Below are 20,395 nucleotides of genomic sequence, written 5' to 3' on the forward strand. Positions count from 1 at the left end.
GTTCGCGATCGCATTTCGGGTGGGGGGGAGGGGAGGGTGGGGGGTGGCCTGGTTTTGCTGAAATGTCTCTATTGCAGTGTTACCCAAAGAATTACATCCTGATCCTGTATTCCCTCGACTATATCCTGGTGCTTTGTCTCTCTAAACACACCTCCAATAGATTGAGGGTAACAAGGGAATCAGGAGAGATGCTGATGCTGTATTATCTCACCGGGTTTATCTTCCTAAAATTGCTCAAGTGCAGCTCTCAGAATAAAGCTTCATAAAGATCTCTCTAGCAATTTAAAAGTCCAGAGATTTCAGAACATAGTTTAAATTCTTTATATTTTTATATTTAATGGTAGTTAGTTCATTCTAATACAATTTTTTAATTAAACTGAAGATTTTCGAAATGTCATTTAATCACACTTCATTTCATCACAAAATTCACAGTATAAAACGCTGCAACTTTCTTCTAATTACTGTACGGAAAAGCATATTTCCTCATAAACACCTCATACACAGCGTGTTGATCACAACCCTTAACCAAAAACACAAGCCTTTTGTGTGATATTAAACCCAAGCTATAGCACACAGCTTGAGTTTCACGTCACAATAAAAAAACTCCAAAAACGAAATAAAAAATGAGTTAGAAACATGATACTACTGTATATAAGATCTTTAAAAAACGCTGTAAGAAAGAAACATTCCCTAAAATTGTTTCAGCCTTCTTAAGAAAATCTGACAAGACCTCTGTGAATTGTAGATGAACAGTGATAAATTCTCAAAATATTAAGAGGTATGGAATGAATAGAGGTGTCAAAGATAAGTACAAAAATATGTTTAGTTTAAACTAATTAACAGCATTGCAGGCTTGAAAGCTACTGGATATATATGGAAATACAATTATATATTGGCCAAAACAAACAAACAAATAAAAAAATCTGGTGCAAGTTTTCCATAACAGGAAAATTCTTGGTTTAAATTTTCAGAGTTTGAACTGTTTTAAATAATTAAATGTTCCGAATGGAATGGAAAGAATGGAACAGGACTAAAGAACATTTTTATTCAGATTCTGACAGGAGTTGAACATTACTTGGTGGTAAGCACTCAAACTATTTCAAAGACAGCTCTAAAACCCTTTTCACAATTGTGTCTGGTTTGGGTGAAGTTGTACATGGACTTAAAAGGGAATGGGTAACATTAAGACTTTAGCACAAACTGTGCTTGTACTTTCTAGCTTGTCCAAAATTTTAACTCAGACTTTACAAGAAAAGTGAAGAAAAATCCAGCTGGCAGAGAGTGGCTCAAGGTCTCAGTTCAGACAGCTTTAGGAGCCCTGGTTTGGCAGAACTACTCTCTAAAGCGAGAGGCTGTATAGAGCTGTTGCTCTGGAAGAGACAAACTCCACTCAGGGAAACAGTGTCTGTTTGAGATACATGTTATTCAGAAGCAGCTCCCTCATGTGAGCAGGACTGCAGTGACTAGTCTTTAGTGGGAGGGATATCAGGTTTGCAGGAGCTAGCAGGTGGAAGTGAGCCGGCCAGGAAAGGAGTTAGTAGGCAGGCTGAGTGGGAGCTCTCCATGGTAGTGATGGTTTCCAGCAATTTCACAACACATAACCATGGTCTGAAGGTCTGCTTTACAAACTCATAAAGGAGCATCAAATCCCATTACAGGCTACCCCAGGTGGAACAGCTTGAGGTAAGTTCTCTTTTAAAGCACATTGCTGCTATGATCCGTGGTTGATAAAACATATTATTTGGATGTCATTTTGTTAATTTGTACTTTTAAATTTTAATGGTGCAAGTATATACATGCAATATTATATATATATGATGAATAGTGGGGGTGAAACCTTATTAGGAAGTACATTGTTTTTTTCTAATACACATTGGCCACAATTGTTAGCACCCCTAGAAATTCTTCTGAATAAAATATAACTGAAGTATTTTCCCATTCACATTTACACTTTGAAATTGTCCAGACTCCAGCCATGACGTCCTGTTGTAATTGTGAAGACCAATACCCTTAATCATTCATCACGATGAGAAAAAACCAAAGAATATAGTTCTGATGTGCAGCAAAAGACTGCTGAGTTCCACAAAACAGAAAGTGGCTGTAAGAAAAGAGCTAAAGCATTGGAATTCCCATTTACACAATCAGGGCAATAATTAAGATGTTCCAATCATCTGGAGATGCTAGGAATCTGCCTGGAAGTGGACGTGAGTCTATATCATCCTAATGCACAGCGAGGAGGATAGTCTGAGTGGCCAAAGACTCTCTAAAAATCACAGTTGGAAAATTGATTTATTGTCTTTCAAATTAATTAGTACACTTCCAAAACAACTCCTTTTTCTAATCTCAAAGTTCAAATTGAAACGAGACATTCTGCACTAGTTTCTGCACTTAATGCTTGTCCCTTTAAAAGAGCTAATTGATTGTTTTTAGGAAGTCTATTGTCTGTAGCCTGGTTCAGTTTAAAGAGAAAAAAAAGAGTTTTGTTGTGCAAAACACTGCAATTTGTTGGTGACAAGCAAGTGACTCCAGGGGTGTATTCCAGAAAGTGGGTTTTGTTGGAAACTCAGAGTTTGTTGAACCTCCTTTCTGGAATACACCCCAGGTCTGTCAAGGTCTGTCAAGGTCTGGGCTCAAATACATGCTGAGGATAGAGGGGGCTTAAAATCCTGAGAGTTACTGAGATCACAACCACAATCTGTTTGCATGCTGAGTGAAAAATACTGCTCAAGGGGGGGATTTGTGTTGCGCTAGAAAAGAAAAAAAAAGTTTTTGATAAATGTCAGTTCACCATAACCCATTGGAACAATATATTAAGATACAAATGCCCGGCATCATTTCCCAGTTTCCAGTGACTGCTAGATCAAGGCAGGTTTTAGATGAGAGATCATGTATAGCTTGAAGCTAGGAGCTCTCGTGTATCGGGAAAAAATTATTACGTGCAATAGGAGGTAGGAAGAGAAAAATGGAGTGAGGGACTAAGAGAAAGCGACAGAGAGAAAGTGTGTGAGAGAGAAAGAGATGGAATGGGAGAGTGAAGCGAGAGAGAGAGAGCAAGAAAGAGGGAGGGAGGAAGAGAGAGAGAGTACCGCCCTTCAGTTGTGTTTAAATGTGAAGCGGAAAATCATCTCTGTGGCTCAGGGGAGTGAAGAGACGATTCTAGTGTTAGAAGAGCGGGTTTGCCGTGCTTGAATCATAGCGCTCTCTCTCTTTCGCTCTTTGTTTGTCCTACAGTGTCCCTGATTTCAGCTTCAGGCTTCAAAGTGAGAAGCCAGAAGAACTGAGAGTTTCTACAAGACGACAATACCTGGATGCGGGGATATCTGGACACCTCACAATGGATGGATTGAGGACAAAGTGTTGAGTTCTCCTAAAGCTGTCCGTGAATGATACAGGTACAGTAGTTGTTTCAGCTTTGTTTAGCTCTTTACCAAGTATCAGCATGCAGCTGATGCAATAGAAATGTTCAGAAAACAAATGTATAACATGTTTTTACCTTGATGCAAGGAAAATGGTTGTTTTTTTCTGTGAAAAAGGAGTGCACTGAAAGATCAGCATGAATACCTTTATCTGATCTCGCATCCAGTGATTATTATAGCCTACATTATGAAGTATATGCCGTGAGACTGAATGGCTGGCTCTTTTCATAAGTTCTCCAGACGTTTTTATAGTTTTATAGTCTGACATTTAATTTCAGTGCATGCTATGTGGATAACTGAAGAAAATGTGACTGCCTAGTCATAACTCTAATTTATGAATATGAATAAGCAATTGGAGACTCAAGGATGGAGGCAGACTGTCAGGTGGCTGAGGAAAAGAAACCGATTGGCACTTTCATCTTTAAATGTGGCCTAATAGACACACTAAGAGGCTGAAAGCAAGTCTGTCTACATGCAGATTGGATCTGCGAGATTTTCTCTGCACTGAAAAAAATTTGGTGTAGAATTAATTTCTCACACAGAAATTGCTAGTGCATTTCACAAACAATTACAAAGAAATGGAAAGCAACACTGAATTAAATGTGAAATACTAAAGTATAAAAACTGAAATAGTAATTACCTGTAAAGCATACTCAAATGATAGCTTTATTTACAAATTCCTAATCATTTTTTATAGTGTGAGGAAGTTCTGTCAGACTCGCATAAACGATAATATATCTTTTTTCAGATTTAATTAGAAATACCAGGTTTGAATGGACCTCATGGCATTCAGAGCACTTAAAAAGGAATGAATGGAAGTGAGAGATGAAAAGCGAGTGTGTGAGTTACTGACCTCTCTCTGTGTATCTTCAGAGGAGTGTTGGGATGTCGTGGCTGGTGTGGGTGTGGGTCAGTGTGACAGTTCTGCTGATGTGTGAGGCCACTTTCTATGAGACCATCCAGCAGCACCTGGCCCCACCCGGAACCAACATACAGATCCTCGGTGAGTCCTTCCTTCTCTTCATCTCCTGCCTCATCGTTCACGCTGATATCAGCATGATTTATCAATCTCAATCTGAAAGTCCACACAACCAAAGATTTCATGCATCAAAAAGAACACAAAGAGATTGCAAAAGTATATAAATCGAGCAGTTTAATACAAATCTTCTAAAGGGAAACAATCGCTTTATATGACGAAGAGATTTAATTTAGGCTTTTTTCCCCCATATAAACATTGATTGATGCGCATACATATAGTAGAGCACATTGATGTACCACATCAAATATGGTAAACGGAAGCTCAGACATGCTTGTGTGACATGCAAGAACAAACCTCATTGGTTCTCACAGTTCAAGCAAGCATGTCTGAGTTTCTGTTTACCATATTTGATGTGCTCTATATATGTGCTTTGATCAGTGTTTCTATATGAATAAAAGCCTAAAATGATGACGACAGACAAACTTTCTGTTTTCAATGTCCAATTCCTATAAAGAAATTAAAGGGATAGTTCACCCAAAAATGAAAATTCTGTCATTAATTAATCACCCTCATGTCCTTCCAAACCCATAAGACCTTTGTTCATCTTCGGAACAAAAATTAAGATATTTTTGATTAAATCCGAGAGCTTTCTGACCCTGCATAAACAGCTGTTCTTTGCACACAAAAAGTATTCTCGATTATTCAAAATTATGGTTAAACCACTGATGTCACATGGACTATTTAAATAATGTCCTCACTACCTTTCTGGGCCTTGAACGTGTCAGTTGCGTTGCTGTCTATGAAGAGTCAGAAAGCTCTCGGATTTCATCAAAAATATTGTTTGTGTTCTGAAGATGAACGAAGGTCTTACAGGTTTGGGACGACATGAGGGTGAGTAATTAATGACAGAAGTTTCATTTTGGGGTGAACTATCCCTTTAAGTCTTAATATGTACACTTTCTATACCAATATGAGGTACTAATATGCAAAAGCAAGTAAGGTAAGTACAAAGCTGCACCTTTTGAAAGTACTCCGCCCACAGATTTTGTACCTTTTCTCAGAGAGTGCTGCTGTAAATATGTTATTAATGTAATCTGTGCAATGTCTATTAGAACCACACTTAAGCATGTAACACTATTGGTATTGCCTTATTTAATCGCTGCTCATTTGCACAAAGTTACAATTTCTTGCTGGACATGCCCAAACCAACACTGGTTGTAATCTGAAGAATTTTCATAATGATAATAATTCAACAAAGAATATTTAAAGAAAAATAAACAATAACAATATGAGAGTATATACAGTATTTAGATATTTTACGTGTACAGTAAAATGTAAACAATATAATAATATAATATAATATAATATAATATAATATAATATAATATATAAGCTATTTTTTATATCCTTCAATCCTCTGCCGGCTGCTCCCGCTTCACAACGAGCGGGACTCGCGCTAACCGCAATTCCCTTCACCGTCCGAGTTTTGATTTTGCCAAATAGGTTTGGGCCAATGCAAACAACTTATTGATCATGAGCCCAACAGCCGGTCTAAGGCATGAAACTCCAGGGTTGAAAATGAGTCCCACTCCGGCCCTGCTGGAAACATTTCAGTTCCGTTGCTGTCTATGAGTGGGTCAGAGAGCCCTCTGATTTAATCAAAAATACCTTCATTTGTGTTCCGAAGATGAACGAAGGTCTTACGGGTTTTTAACGACATGAGGGTGAATAATTAATGACAGAATTTTCATTTTTGGGTGAACTATCCCTTTAAGAGAGCAGCTAATCTGAAGAATTTTCATAATGATAATAATTCAACAAAGAATATTTAAAGAAAAATAAACAATAACAATATGAGAGTATATACAGTATTTAGATATTTTACGTGTACAGTAAAATGTAAACAATATAATAATATAATATAATATAATATAATATAATATAATATAATATATAAGCTATTTTTTATATCCTTTTCTATATGACACTTGCAAATGGAAGATGGTGTGGGGGCTTTTTGCTGCTGTTTACTTCCATTGGTTAATCCACCACGGCGGACAATCAAAATTAATTGCAGGTGAAGGTTTTAATCACTGGTTTGTTAGGCAGTGTATTATTAAGTAGTGCACACAACTTCAACAAATCCTTTTCTTAGTTGAATTCCCATTGGTGCAACTCTGATTCAGGAAAGTAGACACACATGGATTTCTAGCACAGTGGTTCTCAACATGGCATTGCTGCAGGACCCAGATTTGGACATTTATCAAGTGGCAACCCAACACAGCAGCAGATTTGTTTTGATGGTTTCAAGCTCTCGGTACCCAGTAATTCACTGCACACAACACATTTTGGTCTGTATTTAATGATGTCGGGTTTGCAGAGGTTTTTTTTATGCTTTTCAAGGAGTCAAGCACTTGACATCAAGGGCATGTCAAGTAACTCTGCCTAATTTGGCTAACTTTTACCATCTGTAAATGGACGATGCATTTGCATTGGAGTCATGCCTTTTAACATCAGCAATTTTTTCTTCCAAGTTCATACATTACTATGCTAATTAAGCACAATTATATGGTTAGATGTATTTTTTATTTCCATCTAACAAATACTTTTTTTTGTTTTTGTTTTTATCCCTATCAGAACATGCAAAACACCAGCTGAGAACTGCTCTCTGACCTCGTGGTTAGCCAAGTTTACAAGCACCTGGGGTGTGAGAGGAATTTTCAATATTTGTTCAGGTTCAAATATACCTACAGGTACACTGCATCCTCAACAATAGTGTATTCAGGTTGTGCTAACACTTTAAATTAGGGAACTAAAAAATAAATAAAAAAACTAGAGTGATGACTACAAATGAAATTTTCTCTCAAATAAACTATAATATGCACATGAAGGAATGATGAATGAATAACAGAGTGAGAGAAGCTGTGCACCCTGTGCCCATCACAGTAAAAAAATTACAGTTTTTCTTCCACACATCGGGTCAAGAGGATATTAGACATTTTTATCAGAATGTAAATCTATTAGAAAATCCTGTTTATCTAATATCTCGGCGGTCTGGGGTAGTTTTAAGGTTCACCTCAATTGAAACAGAGCACAAATGCTTCTTGTAACCTCACACCTTCAAATGCGAGGGCTAAAAGCAATTTGCGACCGTACCACTTACCTTAACTAATCTTGCTAGAGGCACTTTAGTGGGATTGGATCCTGAATTGGAATTGATTTTATTGTACAGACTATAGAACAATTATAGAGGTACATGCTATTCTTGATTCAAAGTAGAAGGTCGGTGGAGTTTTGCCTCTTTGACATCAAATACTTTGACTATTTAGATGTATGATAGAGTAGTGTAGATAGAGCAATGTTAGGAAAGCTAGCCCTGATTAAACAATTGAGCTCCAGCTAAGAGACTTATCAGAGCACAGTAGTATTTCTTAACAATCACATGTTCATCCTAAATGGAGGGCTATATATTGGCTCACCAGTACTGAGCACTCTGGGATTCCACTACCCTAAATCTGAATATCAAAGCAGATAAACAAACTGCACAGATTGGGATTTTATGAGCTTTGGTGACATTGCATAAAATTCACATTTGGTGCTGGATGGAATGAATGGACAGAGATTACGTTTAAGTGTCCATATGTTCTCTCAAAAGATGAACAATACTGAGGCATTTAGATGTTTCTTGACTGCGTATAAAAAGAGGCACTGAATAATTCATATTTAAGTCCCCATTCTGCTCCAAAGAGATTATTTCTCCAAAAGATGTCAATTTATGGTCATATTTTCTGCACTACTTCATTTCCAAAGGAAGGAATTTGAGATATCAATGTTTTCTGAAACTACATCTTCACAGCCATTTACTTTTACCACTTGTCTTATATGAAAAACACAAACAACCGGCACCGATTGTAGTAGCTCCAGGATGCATTTGCATGTTGTAAAAATATCAAGCTCAGCAAACATTCTCTCAAACTGCCAATCATATAAGAAAAAAATGCTTAAAGATCAGCCAAACTGACAACATCTGCTCTGCTTTCAAACCTTGTGTGATTATGTTGACATTTCTGATGTTATGACAAGTGTGATATCTAACTGTAATGCTGTTTCCAGTCAGGGTGAGATTGTGGCTTTGGAGAGGGTGGGAGTGTGTGCATGTGTGTGTTGTGTTACAAAGAGATATTTGTTTAAGTATTGAGTGCTTTGAGGCTGGTAGATTGTCCTGAGTATCAGGGTTGACAGGTCATGAATTGTTGTGGTACCGTTGCTTTCATTAAAACCATCAATGTGACTAGTGACCAAGATCACTGCAGGAAATTGCAAAACGGTATTGTTCACAAACTGATGAATTGAGCTTGCATCCATTGCGAAAATGTTTTTTTTTTTTATACTGCGAATTTTAATTTTGTATTTGAATTTCCCTGGAGGTCAAGGTTTATGAGAGCATATGTTTGATTTATGCAGTATTGACTGTTATGCAGTATAAACTGCACATATTAATGTGCCAAAATAATGTCGCTTGGCAACTGCAAACAGCCTATAGTTAGAAAAATGAACAAAATTGAAGCAATAAGGTTTGAGAAGATGTGCAACATAGCGAATACAGTCATAGATAAAAGGTGCTGGTAGACACAGCATAGATTTTAAAATCAACCACACAATAAAAATATTAAGGACACAATTTTTGATTTAAACATTATTTTAGCAAATTCATTAAGGGAATAATTACACTAGAAGATAGGAATGGACATTATATGGTCACTAGCTTAAGTGAGAGATAATTGATTGGTATCAGACAATATTGGATATATATTGTAACAGTGTTGAATATTTAATTGTTAATTCTTATATTCTGTTTTTTATTATTTTTAGATAAGCTTTGCCCTCATCTAACACTCATGTAAGGTTCACGTATAAAACGTAATAATTGAATTACACTGATAAATGTAATCTTTAGCACATCTCAAAATAATATGCATTTTCATAATGTACATTATAATGTTATGATTTCTAAAGAAACTTGCAGCATTTAAAATGACTGATTTTAGTTTTTAGTTCAATTTTTAATTCAAACAAAATAGTATAGAACTTCAATATCATTCATCGGTTATCTGCCATAACAAGAAAATAATTATTGATATCAGCCAGAATTTTAATATCGGAGCATTCCTACTAGTAGATGAACTCCCTGAAATAACAGAACGCTATGCAATAAAAATAATGATCCACTATGGGAGTTGTGGAGTGATGTGATGAACAGGTCAAAGCTGCTTCTATATTGTGATTGGTCGACACAACTGGGATCACCACCTTAATGCGAGGGAGGGGTTTGAGTGCCCCCTCTTCGGAACTAGAACAATGTAATGACCAATCAGAAGCCAGGATTGGAACTATCTCTTCTATAATGCTAAAAATAATATTATACTCATTTAAATAATTGGCAATAAATTTACATTTATTTAAATATGTATTTAAATATCTATTATAATTCTATAAACTATTATAAATATTAAATAATTATATATATTATAAACAAAAACAAAATACATTTATACTGTGTATTAAGCATTGGTGTCTTTTATCATAGTGCTGTGAAGCTACAGTATAAGCCACTCAGAGTCAAAGTTTACAGGTAAAATCACTGCAAAGCACACTTTCTTCTGGCTTATTGCTTTAATAAATCAAAAGCAATCATTTAAAGGCTGAATATAGATGACTACATATCTATCTAACTTCTGACAAGCATTTTTGTAAAACACATCAAGGAATCTGAAATATTGCAGCTATATATATGCACTGAAACGCCATGCCCATAGTGCAAGTGATTGCATCTGTTTTATTTTTTCTAGATGATGTGTGTACATCGGCTGCTCTGTGGGCTCAAGGGTCCTGATTTACTTGCTGCTGAGATGCGAATCGATGATTATATGTATTTCAAAATGTAGAGATGGGTGAGAAATGAGGGATAGAGAGAGTGAAAAGCACAGAGCGAAGGACTTACGGAAAGTTTTGAGTTTTAGTTTTAATTTAGACAGAAAACAGTATAGAGCTTTATGTTGGTGAGGGGTTTGAGTGCACCCTTCTTTGGAAGTGGAACAATGTATTGACCAATCTGGAGCCAGGACCGGAACTATCTGTTCTATCCACCTTATTTTGCAATGCAGTAAATAGTAAACTATTTTCTGTGAATGTGCAATACTTCTAAATCATCAGCTGCTATAAGTAAATAACTAGAAAATAAAGTGCAGTTAACAGTAAAACAATTTAATTTTATTACTATCTAACAAAGACAAAAAATTCTACATGACAAGCATTTTTGCAAAACACATTGAGGAATCTGAATTATTATAGCTATATGCATTGAAACAACATAGTGCATACAGTTAATAGTGTCTACATGATGTGTGTACATCGGCTGCTCTGTGGGCTCACAGGTCCTGATTTACTTACTGCTGCAATGCGATGCGAATCGATGATTATATGTGTTTTAAATGTAGAGATGGGTAAGAAGCGAGGGATAGAGAGAGTGAAAAGCACAGAACGAAAGACAGACGGAGAGACAGACAGAGAGAGGAACGTGTAGCGCTTCTCACAGATGTGCTGCCGGCTGTTCATGCTCTCCGGCTCAGACAGACAGATGAGGATGGGTGATTCATGAGACCAGGTCTTTATTCAGCTCTGACAGCTGCAACAGCACTAAGCAAATTGTGTTTGTCATACATGCATAGCTGCCATGTTTTAGTGTTATGAGTCTGAACTCTCCAGATGTAGAAAATAACCCATCTTTAACAAACCCGAGACCTGAACCAACCTTTTACAAACAAACACAGACACAGATTCTTGGGCCACTGGGAGACCATCACTAAGTCCAAGGACAAGTAGGCTATTACAAAACCAACCACACCGGAATCGACCTGGGTAGATCAGAGAAGTGCAAGTGTTAATAGTAGACAGGCGGCTAACTGTATTACGTTGAAAATAACAGCAGGCTAATCCGATAACTGTGGTTCGGCTGCCTCTTTACTTTAACAGCAACACAACTGTGACTTATGAGATTCTTGCTGTGGTTTTAGAGGGCAGATATCATATCAATCTTGTGGAGTTTCTGGGAAATATAGATTGTCTGTCAGATTCACTTTACTTGTTAGGTTCTTGATCAATGTAGCTCTTCCTGGACATGAAGCTGTGAAAATGTATAACATGTTGCAATATGTATCAACATACATCCAGACATGGTCATATAAGGCACCAGATATACATCACACCACATCTCCATTTATTTGTGTAAGCTGAGGCTTGAACAATTGATGATACAATATAGGCCTATACATATCAGATCAATGCCTATAAAAGGTATGCACTTCTTTTACTAGTCTTAGTAATGGTTGGTATACTCATGTAAAAAAAAAATAATAATAAAAAAAAAACCCTTTTTTTTTCTTACTTCACTGGCAAATTAAATACAAATCTAACAAAATTATTAATATTAAAATTCATTTTGTCTCTCAAGTAAATGCATCTTGTTTTAGGAACTATCAGATACTAAAAAACACTGATTAAGAAATTTTTTTTTTTCTTCTTCAGTGTAGTCAACTGCTGTATGTAGGTCTTGTACTCTTTTTATAGAGTGTACTCTTTGTTAAAAGCATCTCCTGTCAGTACAGATATTCTCACAGGTAAATATCTACTAAAATCTCTGTTGAAATTAATATTAAATGTCTTATTACTGCTGCTTGACTGAGCATATTGTGTGAACTAGCAGTATGAACTATCACACTATATAGGATAATTCATCTGTACAGTGCAGGTTGGTTCATACATTGGATTTTTTCTGGTTCACTTTGCTGGTAAAAAAAAAATGCATAAAAGCGAGATGATATGGATGATAAATTGGAATTAGCAAAACTGATGCAGCTGGATAGACGCTTCTTATTTCAACATGAAAAACGTCATCCTAAAAACAAAAGTATGGGAAAAAAGACAAATAGATTTGTCTGTTTTATATATTTTTTCCTTAATAAAACATTGAATCATATTTAACTATATTGTTTATAGAATTCAATTAAATGAAATCAATATAATATTAACAAGGTTTCTATGAAAGAAGCATGAAAAAGGGAGATATCTGCAGACATTCAGAAAAAATGTAGAGCTGAAGTGTATAATAAAACATTTTACAAGCAACCACAAATATTTCATTTATTACTGTAGATGATTAACCAGAGCCTGATTCTTTTTAAGAGGCTCCTAAATATATTTTTTGCTCCAAATTCCCAACTCGCGACATTTTTGTGTTGCCATCAGCTAATCAGTGTGATCATGACATCATTTTCCTCTGGGCTCTACAGTCATTAGTCACATGCCGTTTAAGTTCAGTTAATTGGCTCAAAACAACCTGGCAGCAGAACTGAGCACCCATGAAGATGGCAGCCTCCAGGTCATGTACTTCCAGACCTGGCCCGATGCCAGCCGAGCAACCGCCGCTAAGATAAATGGGAATTCTAACGGATAGCTCTCTCCAGGTATCACATAAATCTATTTATTTGCCAACAAATGAACAAACAAACAGTCCAACCCAACGCTGTTTTAACATTGTTAACAGTTTAATGCACTCATTGCGGGAGATCTGGCAATATTTCACATCTTTCCCAGGCTACAATAAAGACATGCCTGGATCTCTTTGAATCGAAGCGTCATCTGGTTTCCGCTCTGCCATTAGAGTTTCTCTGGAGTAAATCTCCAGGAGGGCTCAATAAAGCTCAGTAACAGAGGTGACGTTGGATGCCGGTTCTCCATCTGCAGCTCTAGGCTGCCGAAGCCGCCTGAAGACTTTCCTACAAAGTGCCTCTGACAGAATCAGGGCTCGACTGCGGCACGGCATCCTGCTTGTCCTTCTTTGTATTAAATATATCTCGGCGGCATAAGAGAGAAGACAGTCATCTGTGATAATTCCCCCTCACACGCACCGACGGATGCAGGCCATGGTGTAGCTACATCAAAACAAACATGGAATGTGTTTTTCATCTGCTGCAAAACAAAGGTTATCTTCCCGCATGTACGCCAGCACACACTGACAGTTAAATAGCCTTATATAATACAGCTCCTAAAGGCACATTATTTTAGCAGAGACGTTCCGTCCATCTCTCCCGCTTCCATCCAATCTTCCTGACAGTGCCAGCTCGCCTATAGGAACAATGGGAGAGTCGTACAGTCTCAGCCCCTGGGCTGTCCTCCATCTGCTCTCTGTCACACTACTCTCTCTTTCTGCTCCAGACAGCGCTTCTATGAATGCCAATCTGACCTCACAATGCCTGAAGCCACCAGACACATACAACCACATATTACCTCCGAATTCTACCCTTGCCAGAGCACGGAGGAAGTCCTATATCAACTTTATTACATCAGAGTTTTACTAGACATGTGACATCTGTTGAGCTACCTGAACCAAGAGACAGATTTATATTTCTTTTTCTTTTCTTTATACAGTCTCAGCCCCTGGGCTGTCCTCCATCTGCTCTCTGTTACACTACTCTCTCTCTCTGCTCCAGACAGCGCTTCTATGAATGCCAATCTGACCTCACAATACCTGAAGCCACCAGACACATACAACCACATATTACCTCCGAATTCTACCCTTGCCAGAGCACGGAGGAAGTCCTATATCAACTTTATTACATCAGAGTTTTACTAGACATGTGACATCTGTTGAGCTACCTGAACCAAGAGACAGATTTATATTTATTTTTCTTTTCTTTAAAACACAAAACTTCTGCACATTATTGCCTATTTCATCATTTCAAGTTGTTAAACATGCATAGTCAAAGCCAAACATATATTTACTATAAGTAACACTACATCTTCAGTATCAACAATATGGTGCCCAGTGTTGGTAATGCATTACAAGTAAAGCAAGTTACGTAATCAGATTACTTTAAGTAACTAGTGAGTTACTTTTTAAAATAAGTTATGCAAGTTACTCTGTTTTCCCATTTATTCACTGACACCTCTCCTGTCGATGTGTTTAGAAAAATTGGGAGTGAGGTGCAGACTTCAGCCTGAGGCTTATTGATTTCACTTTTGGTGTGAAAGGGCCTTTTACAGTTGCCAAAAATATAACTTTTGGTTTTTTTTTTATTGAGGTGTGACAAAAGTAACGCAAAAGTAATGTAATGCATTACTTACCATAAAAAGTAACTAAGTAATGCAATTAGTTACTTTTTTATGGAGTAATGCAATATTATAATGCATTTACTTTTAATAGTGACTTTCCCCAACACTGATGGTGCCTATGAAAGAAGTATTCACCCCCTTAGAAACAAATTGGTCAAATTTAATTATAGTCATTGAACACAAAATCAATATTCAGTTTTCATGTTTCATTTTTTTACAACACTGAACCACAGAAGATTTATTTTGACTTTTATGACACACTGATGAACAGGCTTTTTTTCTTATACTGTATGTCAAAGTGAGAATTTCTACAAATTAGTCAAAAATAATCATATGCAAAAGAAATTCAAGCCCAAATCAAGTATTTAGTAGATCCATCTTTGGCAGCAATTCTAATCTTGAGTCTATGTGGATTTAGATCTGGCCACTGCAATTTTCCCCATTGTTCTTTGAACAACTGCTCAAGACAGGCTGCATGGAGATTGTGAGTGGAGCCTTTTTCAAACCACTCAAAAATTCTCAGTTGGATTGAGATTTGGACCAATCCAAGACTTTATCATTGTCGTTTTATGATTGAGGTCTTCTTCTCTCAAGGTGCAGGTGTCTTGCAGATTTGAGTCAGTTCTATAAAAAAAAAAAAAAAAAATGAAACTAACATTAAACGAACATTTTAAACATTACAAGTGAATTCAGGCATCAAAACATTATAATATACAATGTGAAAAATTGATAGATAGGTAATTTTTTAATATGAATTAATTTATTTTTAATATACAGTATATTCAATTATTTACAGGCCTATACCAATAATGGTTTAGATATATTTTATATAGGGGTGAATACTTAAGAAAGCAATTATTTTGCTTTTTAATTTTTATTTATTTATTTTTTGAGACCATTTTTCACTTAAGATAATAAAGTGAGTCTTTTTCTATATATCAGTGGCAACAAGGTCAAATTAAGTCCACTGTGATTAATTTCTGTAAAACAATACAACATGAAAACAGATCAGTGAGAACTGTTTATATGGCATATATATATATATATATATATATATGTGTGTGTGTGTTAAATATGTTAAATGTCACAAAGAAAAGCCAGAGAACTGATATAAATTGAGGATTTCTACTTTTCATCTGTATGTTGTGTTGTTACATTATCTCTCATCTCGTTCTGGTTCAATGTGTTAATGCTCTCCAGATCTCCCATGATGCAATAAGCGTAGAACTTAAAGTGACCTATTACTGATGTTGTCATGGCTACACTAAACTGATGATATGAAGCTGCGTTCTCCGTTTGATGATTTGTGGTTTCAAGGGGGATTTGCTGGGGTAATCAAAGTCTTCACAGCACAGTAAAACACTGATCTGCTCTATCCATTAATCTCCTCTAATTGATTTCATATCTCGCAAACGGCTGAAGTTTAATAGGCTTGTTTGTGCCATCAGTTTCAAAACAAACAATTTCCAGTGTGCAAGTGAGAAATCTATATTGCAGGCTGATGTTCAGATATTCAGCAGGGAGGAACAGAAACTGAGCTGCTGATGCATAGCCAAACATTGCCCTTATTGTTTTTTGTTGTAGTTTTAAATTTGTTTCTGTGAAACAAAACATGACAGCTCCAGAATTAGAACAAATATAGACAGAGCAACAGACTCAGGTGTGGAGGACAGTGTGGTGCTGTCTCGCTTACAATTCAACTTTCCTGCCATGGAAATTTTCTGCATAATTTGTGTGTAAGGAAACAACCCATCTGTGATTTGTGAATCATATTCTGGGAATAGCTGATGAGAATCAATATACGAGTCCAGCATGATGTGGACAGAATATTAGTGTTGCTTTGTGTAACTGGGCAGATTTGTAAACCACTGTTGTGGGATGAATAAGAAACCTGTGCAAAACCAAAAAAAAAAAAAGGAAAAATAATAATATACATGTTTGATTATATATGATTACATTGATTACATGATTACATATTGTTCACACAATACCAATAAATTATTTATAATTGATCGAATCTCCCCAATTCCTCTTTTTCATCTTTTAAATGTTTACATTTCTCTGACGTTCTTATTTGTATTGTGACAAATATGTCAGAGACGAAAAGGAGGCATACAGTAATTCAAAAATCCAGTGCAAGTGCCAAGTTCTTAGAAATGTAATCTCTGTATTCATGTTGGTTTCATTCATCCATCAAACAAACACCATTTTCAATAGAAAAATTAACTGATTTAAATGACATGTCAAATTAAATGTAATGAAATACTTTCCTTACATATTGAATGCCGTTAATTATACTCATTTAGTACTCAATTTCTTGGGGTTAATCTATTTGACCTGAACTAACCTTGTCTTTTCATAAAAAAGGTCAAACTATATAATATTTTTAAAGACATACTGCCCTAGATACACAATCATACAGGTTTTTTAAACAAACTCCTTCACTAAATGCATATTAAAGAAATAAAAATAAAAGAATCTACAATTTTAATTTACAATTTCAGGCTTATAATATTCTTTTTTTCTTTACTGCAATCTGGACAAAAATGTCCTGACAATCACCCATTTAACTACATTTTGTTTAAAAAAGCCTAAAAAGGCTCAAATCAAGATTCAAAGCACTGATTTTTTTCACTTGAATAAATCACATTTTGCATGAAATGAGAACAAACTAAATCTTTAAAACAAAACTGACTTTCCAATGTGACACACTTTATGAGAGAGAAGACCATTCAAGACCTTCCATTTCACTTGAATGGACCAGACTTTCAAAAGGAATATTAGTTAGGTAATGATTTCTACTTTCAGTTACTTCCCAACACTGATCACAAAAACAAAAAAGCATCTCCACTTCTCAGAGTCTTCTATAGCAGTTACCAGTTTGAGTTTGTGGCTTGCAGTCAAAAATCGCTTTTGGAGTTGATGAACAATTCAGAGGGTGTGTCAAGAATGTGTTTGTGTGTAATTGTTTAAACAGCAGGAGTAATTGAAAGTGTACAGGCGGTGGTTGAGAAAAATTGATTTCGGTCGCCTACAGCTTAATTAATTACACCACACTTCGTCCTCACATGTCGCTCACAGCCACAAAGACCCAATAAGTGGATCCCCATGCAATAATAAACATGCCATCTCTCTGTATATGGCTCTCTCATTTACTCTTTCTCGCTTCCTCTTTTGCATCCACTCTCACACCTACTCTCTCTCATACAATTCCTCTTCATACCTGCAGCAGTAGATGTGGCAATGCAATTTAACTGTTTTGCATGCGAAAGTTGCAGCCATCAGCCATGCAGAGAAGTAAACAATCAAAAACCGTCGTGCAGGCAGGAAAATGAAAACCACATTGAGAGGAAGCAAAATCTTGCGCAATGAATTTTAAGCCGTTCAACATCACTTGTAGTGTAACGCAGCACAAGTTTTAATTGGTCTGAAATAGGTATTCAGTGAACCGATTCACTAAAAAAATGAATCAGCCATTCCAACATAAAACAGAGCAACTGTGCAAGATGAACTGATTCAATTAAATTAATCAGAATTTCTAATGTCACATAACAGAGAGAAGACAGTCCAGGACGAAACGGTTGACTAAAATGAAGACATTAAATATTAAAAATAAAATGTTAAATACCATTTTTCTACTGTTTTCATGTTTGTTTCATTTTTGTAATGTGTGTTTTGTAAAGTCACAATTTTATTCAATTTTAGTTATAATAATGTTTTGACCTATTTGCTATTTACTATGCTTACTATTTACTATTTTTCATAGAATGAATTTTGGTAAATTATATTTAAACCAGTTAGGGCTAGTTTGATAATTAATCATTACAAAACCCACAACAATTAAACAACAGAAACTCATTAAAATTAATTGTCCCCCTTTTTAAATTTATACTGTAGATCAGTGTTTCTCAACCAGGGGTCCGTGGACCCCTAGTGGTCCTTGACGCAAGGCCAGGGGGTCCGTATAAAGTATGAATTTTTGTATACATTTTGTATATTTTGACATGACATGTTCCCATGAAAGAAAAATGGCCAAAATACTGGACAAGTCAACTAACTTGAATAATACTTGACTGCATTTGGTCCTCACAAAGACACAAATGATACATAGATGAGTCAATTTTGTTCTGGGGGTCCTTGAGGATGGTTCTGAATTGGACTGGGGTCCGGTACACCAAAAGGTTGAGATTCACTGCTGTAGATAATAACACGTGAGATTTAAAAAAATTTTGGACCACAAAACTAGTAATGTCCCCGGTTTCCATTTCATAAATCTGGTCACCTTATTCAGGATGAACCAAATCACTAAAATGAATTATACTTTGAAATATGTTGCATATAACAGAGAAGACCGTTCAGGATGAAATGAATCAGAATTTCTGGGGTAACATCTGAGAATCAATCAGACATTCCTGTTACGATGCATTAAGCCACTTTAAAATGTTTTTTTTTTTTAAATGGGAGGAAAACACAACGCAAAACTTTGCATGTTTTGGTTCAACTTCTGGGCTCATCTTCTTTCCTGTAGATACAGTAGAATTTTTTAGTATTAAAGTGTGTACCAAATTTAGTCTTTTAATATCATTGTCTTAATGAATTAAGTCACATTAATGCATAAGCATTTTCTCTGCAACAGTTTTCTATGGGTGAGAAAACATTTAACATTGTCTTTCCATTTCCGGATTATGGTTCCGTTATAACAAAAGAAATGTGTGAGAAAATTGGTTGTCCCTGGTTGTTGTTTTAGGACATTAAGCCACTTTAATAATAAAAAAATAATAAAAGAGCTCAAAAAAGGCATAAAGAAATAACCAACGACATCACGTATCATTTATGCACAGATACGGTGCCCACAAAAATTATCAATAAAGCCGCAACTATTTCAGATATTTGGTGAAGCAGAACATTAGAGCCTTACTTAAGTTTTACAGTGCATTTTATTAATGATGATTTCAAGATGTGTTTATTATATGTCTGTTCTAGAGACATGTAATTACAACTTTTTGATAAAGCAATTGGATTCCTTCTGAACTTCAAAAAATACCAGAATGCATTTATGAATGTAAAAGCATGTGTGTAATAAAATATTATGTCAAAATCGTTATTAAAATTGAAATCAAAATATAGATTAAAAAATAGTGTTTACATTTTTTGTCCATATCACACAGCCCTAAGCACACGTCTGAACACACTAAGGGCCCTTCAGATGAATAGAAGAGAGCACTTTAGTACTTATGGGTTTGAGGGCAATTCTGAATTCATTTATACACATAATGACTCACTTCAGCAAGGGCAGGACTTTTCTCCTTTCTGGCCTCCAGTTTCAAGAATTCAGTGCGAGCTAATGAATTCTACAGCATACAGTGGAAATGGACAGAAGGTTAGTGTGTCATTAATGTGTTCTATCTGTGGGGCGAAAAAACAGCAAATTCATATGCGGAATGTTTGAGAGAGAGTAAATTGTCCCAATAATAGACAAATTAAAAATTAAGTCAAGCAAGTTAATGTTGAACTTTTAATGATTACTCCAAGCATTAATAGTGGACAGTTGCAATGATGCAGCAATGTAACATTTAGTTTTAATGTCTGTGCACAGTGTAATTTTATGCTATGTGTGTCAGACTTTAATATAATATTCCCATAGTTGTCTGGTACAACCTAATACTTTTTCATAAATGGTATAAATTAGTGTCAAGTACAAAGAGTGCTGTTACAACCTTTCACACTAGGGCTGAAACAATATTACAAAACATGGGATGCAATTTAAATGATTATCTATTAATATATTGTTGTAAGCAAATTTACCTGATCAAAATGAATATTATGCAAT

General features: G+C 35.8%; 1 protein-coding gene across 3 annotated transcripts in view; it reads left to right on the forward strand.

The window, feature by feature from the left end:
• Positions 1-3,150: 3,150 nt before the first annotated feature.
• Positions 3,151-20,395, forward strand: part of LOC107671962 (protein FAM19A1-like) — a 44,023-nt gene continuing 26,778 nt past the window's right edge. For all 3 annotated transcript variants that reach the window (XM_016464978.1, XM_016464977.1, XM_016464979.1), the window contains exons 1-2: positions 3,151-3,392; positions 4,290-4,419. In XM_016464978.1, coding sequence (XP_016320464.1) covers positions 3,384-3,392; positions 4,290-4,419 — 139 coding nt within the window. In that variant the 5' untranslated portion in view covers positions 3,151-3,383. The remainder of the gene's footprint in view (positions 3,393-4,289; positions 4,420-20,395) is intronic.

The sequence above is a fragment of the Sinocyclocheilus anshuiensis genome, unplaced genomic scaffold (genome assembly GCF_001515605.1).
Source record: "Sinocyclocheilus anshuiensis isolate Anshui unplaced genomic scaffold, SAMN03320099.WGS_v1.1 scaffold1053, whole genome shotgun sequence".
NCBI lineage: Eukaryota > Metazoa > Chordata > Actinopteri > Cypriniformes > Cyprinidae > Sinocyclocheilus > Sinocyclocheilus anshuiensis.